Source organism: Anomaloglossus baeobatrachus, chromosome 3, assembly GCF_048569485.1.
Source record: "Anomaloglossus baeobatrachus isolate aAnoBae1 chromosome 3, aAnoBae1.hap1, whole genome shotgun sequence".
NCBI classification, from domain to species: Eukaryota; Metazoa; Chordata; class Amphibia; order Anura; family Aromobatidae; genus Anomaloglossus; species Anomaloglossus baeobatrachus.
The window spans coordinates 146537912-146550642 of NC_134355.1; the positions used below are offsets into that span (position 1 = coordinate 146537912).

At 45.5% G+C, this 12731-nt stretch overlaps 1 protein-coding gene across 1 annotated transcript in view; it reads left to right on the top strand.

Annotated features, from left to right (window-relative positions):
* YIPF4 (Yip1 domain family member 4) overlaps window positions 1-12332 on the top strand; it is a 47918-nt gene extending 35586 nt beyond the window's left edge. Inside the window, exons 4-6 of the mRNA XM_075338150.1 lie at window positions 360-437; window positions 724-837; window positions 10955-12332. Coding sequence (XP_075194265.1) covers window positions 360-437; window positions 724-837; window positions 10955-11092 — 330 coding nt within the window. The 3' untranslated portion in view covers window positions 11093-12332. The remainder of the gene's footprint in view (window positions 1-359; window positions 438-723; window positions 838-10954) is intronic.
* The last annotated feature ends 399 nt before the right edge of the window (window positions 12333-12731 follow it).

Consider the following 12731-nt stretch of genomic DNA (forward strand, 5'->3'; position numbering starts at 1 on the left):
AAGTAGAGTAGTGCTGTGTGTGGAGAGCTATACTGTAGAGTAGGGCTGTGTGTGGAGAGTTATACTGTAGAGAAGGGCTGTGTGTGGAGATTAATACAGTAGAGAAGGTCTGTGTGTGGAGATTTATACTGTAGAGTAGGGCTGTGTGTGATGTTAGATAGATGTACTTCCTCTGCTCACTCCTTTGTTTGGGTTCACCCAGCGACCTCTCCCTGATATAACCATATTTTTCTCATTGCAAACCTTCCACTATTGACCTGCATGTGAGCTATGTTTGGTGTTGTGATCAGTCCAGCTTACTGCTAACTCTACTAATAAATGGAGAGATATTACAATTTATTTTTTTTTGTTTATTTAAGGTTGTGTCTTGGATCATAACAATTTGGATCTTTGGATCACTGACCATCTTCCTGCTGGCACGAGTCCTTGGTGGGGAAGTGAGTACATAGACTTAGCATGGTGGATGTCAGCAATGGCAAAATTATGTGAAAAGGGGGAACCAATTAGGAGTAGTGGGAGGGTAATGTTGAAGGTCGAAGTTTCCATCTTCTGGAAATCATGCGGTTTCCTACTTCCCATGCATTTACTGTAAAATAACCCTGACCTTGTTTATTGATTTACTACTTATCTGCTTCATCTATAGCCACTGAATTGAAGCAAAGTTTGATGCAACCCACAACAAACAATATGGTAACCATTTATGTCATTTTTCTTTTGTTGCAGGTGTCTTATGGACAGGTGCTTGGTGTTATAGGGTACTCCTTACTTCCATTAATTGTTATTGTCCCTGCACTTATAGTGGTTGGATCCTTTGACATTGTTTCTACAGTAATCAAGGTAAGATGTCTACAAACGAGAAGATGAAATGTTAAAGGGATTTTTCTGGGCATAAAGCTTATTAAAACACTGTCAAGCCTATGAGAAATAAAGAAACCTCTTCATCCAAATTAACCCTTTAATAGGATTTTACGATAAATTTAAACAAAAGGAGGAGATTTGACAGAGTATAAACTTTTTATTTATTTTTATTTATTTTTTTTAAACACACTTTAACTCCTATGGACAAATTTGTCAGGAACTTGGAAAAATCTCTTTAAGCCTTAAAGGACCGAGCAATTATTGGTTTGAATGCGATTTCATCTTTCCTCCCCTTTTTCCAAGAGCTGTAACTTTTTTATTTTCCTGATTAGTTTCCTGTCGTTTGAGGGACTAGTTGCACTTTCCATGTTATCATATGGTTGACAGGGAAATGGGAAAACAAATTCCAAGTGCAGTGAAATTGCTATAAAAATGCAATTGCAAAATTGTTTTTTGGGTCTTGTTTTCTTGGCAATTATTCAGCCGTAAGAATGACCTGGAAATATGAATGTATAGGTCAGTACGATTGCGATGATACCAAATATGCATTTAATTTTTTTTTTATTTGTTATACAGTGAAAAAATAAACTTGCAAAAATAAAAATTTAGTTTGAGTTACCACTTTAAAAAAAACAAAACATTAAAATTTGTATTTTTTTGCATGGTGGTCTGATGTTTTTATTGATATTTTGGAGTAGATGCAACACTTTGATTTCTCCTAATTGAATTTTTGGAATAGTTGTGGCAATCTAAGACAATAGCCATCTTTTTTCTCTTCCTACAGTTCTTACAGGTTAATTTTATTTTTATAGATCGGGCTTTTCTAAACACATTGATACCAAAAGTAAATATATATATATATATATATATATATATATATATATATATATATATATATATACACATACGTACTGCAGTGCCTTGCGAAGGTATTTGGCCCCCTTCAATTTTTCAACCTTTTCCCACATTTCATGCTTCAAACATAAAGATAAAAATTTTAATGTTATGGTGAAGAATCAACAACAGGTGGGACACAATTGTGAAGTTGAACGAAATTTATTGCTTATTTCTTTGTCGCTCCATTGGGAGACCCAGACAATTGGGTGTATAGCTATTGCCTCTGGAGGCCACACAAAGTATTACACTTAAAAGTGTAAGGCCCCTCCCCTTCTGGCTATACACCCCCAGTGGGATCACTGGCTCACCAGTTTTGTGCTTTGTGCGAAGGAGGCAACACATCCACGCATAGCTCCACTTTTTAGTCAGCAGCAGCTGCTGACTATGTCGGATGGAAGAAAAGAGGACACATATAGTGTCCCCAGCATGCTCCCTTCTCACCCCACTGTATGTCGGAGGTGTTTGTAAGGTTGAGGTACCCATTGCGGGTACGGCGGCAGGAGCCCACATGCTGATTCCTTCCCCATCCCTTTTTACAGGGCTCTGGGTGAAGTGGGATTTACCGGTCTCCAGGCACTGAGACCGTGCTCCATCTACAGCCCCTGGAGAAGATGCTGGATGGAGCGGAGTACATCAGGGACATGGCCCTGCTTCCTCAAGGTACTCTGTGTCCCCGTGCATTTGGCGCTCACACCGCAGCATGCTGGGTGTTGTAGTGCGCCGGGGGACATCAGCGCTGCGGCGCCTGTGCCATAGCCTCATTCAGCTTAGCTGAAGCAGGCACACTTATGGGACTCGGCCGCGCCGGCCGCTGGGACTGCGGCACGGCTGGCACTTGTAGTGCGCCGGGGACTTCAGCGCGGCCTGCGCTTTTACGGCGGCCGCGCTGATAACTACAGTCCCCGGCTTTTGCGGCCTGCTTCCGTTCGTTCCCGCCCCCAGACCTGCCAGTCAGGAGAGGGGCGGGACGCTGCCCACGTCTAGGACTCGGGCGCGCCGGCCGCTGGAACAGCGGCGCGGCTGGCACTTGTAGTGCGCCGGGGACTTCAGCGCGGCCCGCGCTTTTACGGCGGCCGCGCTGATAACTCGAGTCCCCGGCTTTTGCGGCCTGCTTTAGTTCGTTCCCGCCCCCAGACCTGCCAGTCAGGAGAGGGGCGGGACGCTGGCCACTTCTAGGGCGGTCGCGCCGGCCGCTGGGACTGCGGCGCGGCTGGCACTTGTGGTGCGCCGGGGACTTCAGCGCGGCCCGCGCTTTTACGGCGGCCGCGCTGTTAACTCGAGTCCCCGGCTTCTGGGCCTAGTCTCCCTTCGTTACCGCCCACAGCCCTGACAGTCAGGGTAGGGGCGTGACGCTGCATAGAGCAGAGCTGAGAGCTGGAGTATGTTTTGCATACTCCACCCCTCTCACTGTGTGCACTATGAATCCGGATTCCCGCACTTTCTCAGGCACGCCCACGGCTTCCTTCTCTAAAGGACACCGGCAGCCATTAGTGTCAGTTTCTGTACGATACAGAGACAAGTGTGGAAGACCCTGGCATTCTGATAGTCACACAATCGCTGTAACAGGCGTTAAGCAGCACCTGTGGTGCTAACCCCACTAGTGCAGAAGTGCACTTATAGATATGCTTGTACTATATACATTGCACTGTTTGGTCGCACGTTGTATATACCCTCCTGGATTATGCGGAGGAGTTATCAGCATATTCTCTGTGTAAAACAAAGGTGCAGAACCACATGTTTTTCTATACAGCTGGTACAGCATGTACGGCTATACGGCCGGCAGGTACATAGACTCCCATTGTATGCACTAATGGCCAGGGGATGAGGACGGTGTCTGCAGTATTTACTGACAGTTTTTCTGAGACTATGGCTATGATACTAGAAGCCTAGCAGTCCGGACATGTCTCTCACAATATGGGCACTGTTGAATCATTGATCCATGGCCCCCCTCAGTGTGAATAACTAACAGCTCCGGGAATGTCACACGCATCCCAGAGTCACGGCTCTGCACGGACGTCAGTCCCAGACAGCCTAAGTGGGCTCGCTATGAGCGGCCTCGGTTTCATCAGGGTCCTAACAGAAGGACTCGCTGTGTAATGAGGCGGAAGTAGCGGCTCAGGATTCTGATCCTGAGACCGCTCTCAATCTGGATACACCTGATTGTGACGCCATAGTAAATAATCTTATAGCGTCCATCTATAGAATGTGGGTTATTTCTCACAACTCCTCCAGTGGAGGAGTCAGCTTCACGTATTTTTCTGGACCACTCTGCCTTCAGAGAGGCAGTCCAGGAACACCACGCTTATCCAGATATGCGCTTCTCCAAACGGCTTAGGATACACGCTATCCCTGTCCCCTGACTTGGTCAAGGACTGGACCCAATGTCCCGAGCGGCATCCTCCAATCTCCAGACTTGTAGCTAGATCCATAGTTGCAGTGGGAGACGGAACTGCAAACTCAAAGATGCCACTGACAGACAGATGGATCTCTGGTCGAAAGCCATCTATGAGGCTGTCGGCGCACCGTTGGCTCCGGCATTCTCTCCCTTGGGGCACTCCAAGCTATTTCAGCTTGTCTTACACAGATTGACACGGTTACACGTACATCTGTGCCGCAGGTGGCATCCTTAACCTCTCAAATGTCTGCATTTGTTTCTTACGCGATTCAGGTTGTCCTGGACTCTGCGAACCGTGCGGCGGTAGCCTCCGCTACTCCGTGTTTTTAAGCAGAGCCTGGTCTGCTCGTTAAGTGAATGGAAGGCAGATTCTGCTTCCAAAAAAGGTTGCCTAACCAGTTGCCTTTTTCTGCTGACCGACTGTTTGGTGAGCGTTGGATGTAACCATCAAACAGTCCAGGGGTAAGGATTCATCCTTTCCTCAGCCCGGACACAACAAACCCCAACAGAGCAAGAGGCAGTCGGGGTTTTCGGCCTTTTCGAGGCTCGGGCAGGTCCCATTTTTCCTCGTCCAAGGTGGACTCAAAAGGATCAGAGGAGCTAAGATTCTTAGCGGGCTCAGTCTCGCCCAAAAAAGCGACAGTCGGAAAACCCGCTTCCAAGGCGGCTTCCTCATGACTTGCGGCCTCGGTCGGTAGCAGGCTCTCCCGCCTTGGCGATATTTAGCTGCCATAGGTCAATGACCATTGAGTGTGAGACATTCTGTCTCACGGGTACAGGATAGAGCTCACTTCTCGTCCTCCAACTCGATTCTTCAGAATTTCTCCACCTCCCGGCCGGGCCGCTGCTCTTCTGCAAACAGGGTGCACTCTATAGGCAGAAAGAGTGATGACCCCCGTTCCTCTTCAGGAACAAGGTCACGGTTTTTACCCCAAATTCTTTGCGGTACCTATAACAACGGGCCGTTCCGTCCCGTTCTGGATCTAAAAATGCTCAGCAAGCTCGTGGACACCAGGCGGTTCCGGATGGGATCCCTCCGCCATGTCATCGCCTCAAGGTCCCAAGGATATTTCCTAGCATCATTAGGCATCAAGGATGCTTATCCACACGTGCCGATTGATCCAGAGCACTAGCGTTTCTACGCTTCGTTATAGGAGACGAACACCCTCTGTTCGTAGCTCTACCTTCCGGCTAGCGACAGTCCAACTGGTCTTCGCCAAGGTCAGGGCAGCAGTAGTCACAGTCCTGCACTCTCAGGGTCACTCTGTGGTCCCGTATTTAGACGATCTACTTGTCAAGGCACTCTCTTAGGAAACATGCCAACACTGCCCGAACGTTGCGCTGGAGACTCTCTAGAGTTTTGGGTGGATCATCAACTTTTTAAAGTCAGATCCGACCCCGACCCTATCGATAACATATCTAGGCATAGAGTTTCTTACTCTCTCAGCGATAGTGAAGCTGCCGCTAGACAAACAGCATTCACTACGGGCTGCAAGCTCTTCTTTAAGAACCAGTCGCACACATTGACACGCCTCATGCACTTCCTACGTAAGATGGTAGCAATGGAGGCAGTTCCTTTCGCGCAGGTTTACTGCGTCCACTACAATGGGACATTCTCCGCCATTGGGACGAGGAGTCGACGTCCCTCAACAGAGTCGTCGTTCTTCTCAGGCGGCCAAGGAATCTCTACGGTGGTGGCTTCTTCTCACCTCTTGGTCAAAAAGAAGGTCCTTCCTATCCCCGTCCTGGGCGATAGTTACGACAGACGCGAGTCTATCAGGGTGGGGAGCAGTTTTTCTCCACTACAGCGCTCAGGGTACGTGGACTCAGCAAGAGTCCACTCTTCAGATCAATGTTCTTGAACACAGAGCAGTGTATCTTGCCCTACAATCCTTCCAACAGCGGCTGGAAAGCAAGCATATCCGACTTCAGTCGGACAGCTCCACAGCGGTGGCATACATCAACCACCAAGGAAGAACGCGCAACCGGCAAGCCTTCCAGGAAGTCCGGCAGGTTCTGATGTGGGTGGAAGACACGGCATCCACCATATCCACACTTCACATCCCAAGTGTGGAAACTAGGAAGCTGACTTCCTAAGTCGCTGAGGTGTGGCCGAAAGAGTATGGTCTCCTCACCCGGACGGGTTTCAGGAGATCTGGCGCCGCTGACAGAGGCCGGACGTCGATCTAATGGCGTCACGGCACAACAACAATGTGCCAGCTTCATGGCACGGTTTCACAATCATCGAGCTCTGGCGGCAAACGCCTTAGTTCAGCATTGGTCGCAGTTCCAGCTACCTTAGGTGCCACCTCTGGCATTGTTGCCCAGAGTACTGCGCTAGATCAAGACCGACTGCGGCCGCGCCATCCTCGTCGCTACAAATTGGCCGAGGATGTTGTGGTACTCGGTTCTGTGGTGCCTCACGGTAGGCTAACCGGGGGCACTACCAGACCAATCAGACTGGCTGTCTCAAGGGCCATTCTTCCATTTGGATTCTACGGCCCTCAACCGGATGGTGTGGCATTGAGTCCTGGAACCTAGTGTCGTCAGGATTACCTCAGGACGTGGTTGCCACCATGACACAGGCTAGCATACCAACGTCCGCCAAGATTGACCACAGGACGTGGAAGATGTTCTTATCTCGGTGCTCGGCGCAGGGTGTTTCTCCCTGGCCGGTTGCATCGTCTATGTTTCCTTCCTTCCTGCAATCTAGGTAGGAAAATGGGTTGTCGCTCAGTTCCCTTTAGGGACAAGTCTCAGCGCTATCTGTATTTTTTCAGAAACGACGACTTCCTCAGGTACGCACGTTCCTACGGGGAGTTTGTCTTCTCAGCACTCCGTACAAGCGGCCGTTAGAGCCCTGAGATCTGAACAAGGTTCTAATTGCTCTCCAGATGCCGCCTTTCGAGCCTTTGAAGGATGTCTCCCTTCCCGTTTTTCACGGGAAGTGGCCTTCTAGTAACGGTCTCGTCTCTTAGGAGAGTTTCCGAGCTAGCAACGCTCTCATACAAACTCCCTTCCTGGTCCTTCACCAGGACAGGGTAGTTCTGCGTCCGGTTCCGGAATTTCTCCCTAAGGTGGTATCCCATTTTCATATCAATCAGGATATCACCTCACCTTCTTTGTGTCCTCGTCCAGTCCATCAATTTCAGAAAGATTTGCATCTGTTGGTTCTGGTGAGAGCACTCAGGTTCTACTTCCCGCATGGCGCTCCTGCGCCACCCGGATGCACTCTTTGTCCTTGTCGCTGGTCGGCGTAAACAGTCGCAAGCTTCCAGATCCACCCTTGCTCGGGGGCTCGAGGAACCAATTCTTGAAACCTACAGTTCTACTGGGCTTCTGGTTCTCTCAAGGCCGAAGGCCCATTCTACCAGAGCCGTGGGTGCATCCTGGGCATTACGGCACCAGGCTACGGCTCAGCAGGTGTGTCAGGCACCCACCTGGTCGAGTCTACTTACTTTTACCAAGCATTATCAGATGCATACCTACGCTTCGGCAGACGCCAGCCTAGGTAGATAAGTCATTCAGGCGGCGGTTGGCCACCTGTAGGAGAGGGCCGTTTGACGGCCCTATCATGAGGTATTCTTTTACCCACCCAGGGATTGCTTTTGGACATCCCAATTGTCTGGGTCTCCCAATGGAGCGACAAAGAAGAAGGGAATTTTGTTTACTTACCGTAAATTCCTTTTCTTCTAGCTCCAATTGGGAGACCCAGCACCCGCCCTGTTTTCTCGGGGTTTTTCTGTTTTTTCGGGTACACATGTTGTTCATGTGGTATGGTTCAGTTCTCCGATGTTTCCTCGGATTGAATTGGTCTTTAAACCAGTTATTGGCTTTCCTCCTTCTTGCTTTGGCACTAAAACTGGTGAGCCAGTGATCCCACTGGGGGTGTATAGCCAGAAGGGGAGGGGCCTTACACTTTTAAGTGTAATACTTTGTGTGGCCTCCAGAGGCAATAGCTATACACCCAATTGTCTGGGTCTCCCAATTGGAGCTAGAAGAAAAGGAATTTACGGTAAGTAAACAAAATTCCCTTCTTTAAACTTTTCTAAAAAATAAATACCTGAAAATTGGGGCGTGCAATATTATTCGTCCCCTTTAAGTTGATACTTTGTAGCGCCACCTTTTGCTGTCATTACAGCTGCAAGTTGCTTAGGGTATGTGTCTATCAGTTTTGCACATCGAGAGACTGAAATTGTTGCCCATTCTTCCTTTGCAAATAGCTCGAGCTGAGTGAGGTTGGATGGAGAGCGTTTATGAACAGCAGTTTTCAGCTCTTGCCACAGATTCTCGATTGGATTCAGGTCTGGACTTTGACTTAGCCATTCTAACACCTGGATACGTTTATTTGTGAACCCTTCAATTGTAGATTTTGCTTTGTTTCGGATCATTGTCTTGATGAAAGACAAATCTCCGTCCCAGTCTCTGGTCTTTTGCAGACTCCAACAGGTTTTCTTCAAGAATGGTCCTGTATTTGGCTTCATCCATCTTCACATCAATTTTAAGCATCTTCTCTGTCCCTGCTGAAGAAAAGCAGGCCCAAACCATGATGCTGCCACCACCATGTTTGACAGTGGGGATGCTGTGTTCAGGGTGATGAGCTGTGTTGCTTTTACGCCAAACATATCGTTTGGCATTTTGCCCAAATAGTTCGATTTTTGGTTTCATCTGACCAGAGCACCTTCTTCCACATGTTTGGTGTGTCTCCCAGGTGGCTTGTGTCAAACTTTAAATTACACTTTTTATGAATATCTTTGAGAAATGGCTTTCTCCTTGCCACTCTTCCATAAAGGCCAGATTTGTGCAGTGTACGAATTGGTTGTTGTCCTATGGACAGACTCTCCCACCTCAGCTGTAGATCTCTGCAGGTCATCCAGAGTGATCATCGGCCTCTTGGCTGCATCTCTGATCAGTCTTCTCCTTGATTGAGATGAAAGTTTGGAGGGACGGCCGGGTCTTGGTAGATTTGCAGTGGTATGATACTCCTTCCATTTCAATATGATCGCTTACACAGTGATCGTTGGGATGTTATAAGTTTTGGAAATTGTTTTGTAACCAAATCCGGCTTTAAACTTCTCTACAACAGTATCACGGACCTGCCTATTATGTTCCTTGGTCTTCATGATGCTATCTGCACTTTAAACAGAACACTAAGACTATCACAGAGCAGGTGCATTTATACGGAGACTTCATTACACACAGGTGGCTTATATTTATCATCATCAGTCATTTAGGACAACATTGGATCATTCAGAGAGCCTCAATGAACTTCTGGAGTGAGTTTGCTGCACTGAAAGTAAAGGGGATGAATAATATTGCACACCCCACTTTTCAGTTATATATTTTTTAAAAAAGTTTAAAATAAGCAATAAAGTTCGCTCATCCTCACAATTGTGTCCCACTTGTTGTTTCTTCACCATAACATTAAAATTTTATATCTTTAGGTTTGATGCCTGAAATGTGGGAAAAGGTTAACAATACTTTTGCAAAGGTGTGTGTGTGTGTGTGTGTGTGTGTGTGTGTGTGTGTGTGTGTGTATGTGTATGTATGTATGTATGTGTGTATGTATGTATGTGTGTGTGTGTGTGTGTGTGTGTGTGTGTGTGTGTATATATATATATAATAATATAATCTTTCTTTCTATATAAATAAAACAGATCTTTATTTGAAAACTTGGTAAAAGTGGTGGGGGTGCTTTTAAATTTGTATATTTTTTTTTCTTAAACTGTTTGTTAGTCCCTTTAGAGCAGGGTTTCCCAACTCCAGTCCTCAAGGCCCACCAACAGTGCAGGTTTTTGGGATTTCCTTAGTATTGCACAGGTGTTAATGTAATTACCTGCCCAGGTGCTGGTTCCAACAGCAGTGCAATGCTAAGGAAATCCTGAAAACATGCACTGTTGGTGGGCCTTGAGGACTGGAGTTGGGGAACCCCGCTTTAGGGGACTGGAGCCAGCGATCGTCGTATTTATACAATATTACAGCATTGCTGTATACAGTAAATATTCCTTTCTTCTATGATGGCGACCACAGGCTGGACTTCAGAGATCACATGTGTATAGCCGACCTCCAGCTGTTATAGCAACCCATCTGTACCCTGTAATCTCGTTGAAGGGAAGCCTATGGCCGTCCAAACATAGTCTGGGCTGGATCGCAGCGCTTAAATGCCACGGTCAGCAGTTGATAGTGGCATTTAAGATATTAACGGCTGCAATCGTCTGAATACTGGTGTTAGAGACAGATGTCAGCTGTGTAGTTTAGATGGCATCTGCCTTGTGTGGGACTGACTTTGCTTCTGAGCCCCCTTCAAAGTCCTTGTCACGCTCCATGACTGATATCCGTCACTGGATATTAAGGGGTTAATGAGGGGTGAGAGGTGGAAACACCACTCAATGGGTTGTTAACATATCATTTTTTATGGATTTTTATTTCTTGTGGGGAAAAAAGCAGTGTTTTAAAGTAAGAACAAAATGAATGATATTTCAAAAATCTAATTTATATGAGGCATTTGTTGAGCTGTGCATTTATTCCCAAAACGTGGTGTTTCAGTTCGTTCAGCGCTTCTACTGCAGTTTTATTAAGATCAAAATGGCTTAGCACCAAACACTGCATCAAAAAGCAGCCTTAATTTACACTGCAATTTTCTGGCTATAGCCTGCATTTTTCAGGCAGTAAAAAAAATGCATCAAAAAAAGCTGTGTGTGAACATAACCTTAGAAATGTTTTGTAAATCTTGCCTTCTAACAGTGTTGCTCTACGCATGATGATACTGATATAAATATAAAAAATACTGCTTTTCTTTTGCAGCTGTTCGGGGTGTTCTGGGCGGCTTACAGTGCGGCATCTTTGTTAGTTGGAGAAGAGTTCAAGACAAAGAAGCCACTTCTTATTTATCCCATCTTTTTATTGTACATTTATTTTCTATCTTTGTACACTGGAGTGTGAAGATCAGATGCTGTATTCATTTGGTACAGTGGTAAAGTGTAATGCTGGACTGGTCGGTGAGAGGAGTCTCTCTCCCAACTCTTTGGTGTGTTTTACGCCTAATTGTATATATTAAACCCAGAGCTCTTGCCAGGGGACTTATTCTTTACGGCAATATGGGTGCAAGGCCTGTCTGACATAGAAGGGATCAACAAAATAAAGCTCTAACTTTTTATGATATTAGCATTTATTTCTGTCACATTGAATCTAAAAGGATATCTTGAGATAAAGCAGCGTATAACTTGATCTTTTCTACGTCTAAACGATGTATATATTGCACATGACTGTTACCAGATCTGGAACTGATGCTAACACCTACTGGGTCTGTGCAGTGGGAATGGTGCAGTCATGGTGGATTTAAAATCTTCTCTAGGGATATTGTTCACCTATCCTAAGTGTCTTGATTGGGAGATTTTTTTTATTTTATTTTTTTTTAATTTTTTTATTAGCTATGACTTTTTTTTTTTTTAATACATCTGTTTTGACCCTTAATTTTTTTTTTCCTATTTGTGTATATAAGAAGCAGTGGAGATTCCCAGACCTGATGTATTGATGGAGGTATATTGCGCACAAACTCCCAGGTGACCACATGTTATAGGTTTTACGCCGTTTGTGCTCGTCACACTGGAGCCAAGTCCTGTTTTTTTTTATAGATGGTAATTTTCTCTCAAAAGTTGATTATTGCCCCCTTTTTTATATCGATGAAAATCATATAGTGCTGCTGAAAACCAGAAGAAAAAACCCTATCTCTAGATTAAAGTGCAATTGTGTGGGACAGTGAACTTTTTGGTGGTTAAATTTTATTTCAAATAATTCTGTAGATATGGTAAATAAATAAATATTTATGAATGTTGATTTCAGCTCATGTAACAGTTATTGATGTGATACTCATCATTTCTTTAATTGCTGTTACATATAAAACTTTTTATAGATTTAATTTCTGACTCAATACAGAAAAATAAACTGTAAAGAATAAAAAATGCCTTTAGCCTGTATGTCACTGTTTTATGATCATGAAAGGAAGTTTTAATTTTAGAATGTTTTTAATCTTTGTATTATATTGTATATAAAAGTTGTGGTTAAAACGTTGGATTTTTGTACAGAGAACTTGAGCAGAGTTGGGGCACTCTCAGGTTTCTTTACGTGATTTTTGGAGCAGATTCTGCTCCAAAATACACTTAAATAAAAACTGCTTCAAATACTCATTGGATAAGCTATTGATTTGATGTAGTGCACATGGTCAGGTCTTTTTCATGAGGTTTTTCTTTTTCAATGTGAAAGTGTAAATTCTTGGGTCCCTTCTGCCTGAAAAAAATGCTCTAAATTTAAGGGAATTGGTCAGTAGGATAAACTCTCTTAACCCCTTCACGACTATGGACGGATATATCCATCATGGAGCATGTCCCGTTAAGCCCCGCCCCCTGCCGCGGGCAGGCGGCGGCAGTCGGCACACACATCAGCTGTTCTCAATAGCTGACATGTGTGCCTGCATGTTGCGAGTGAAATCGCTTCCACTCGCAACATTTAACCCCTTAAATCTCGCTGCCAAAGTCTGGCAGCAAGATCTATATGCGCGCGGCCATGTTTTTTACTTACCGCC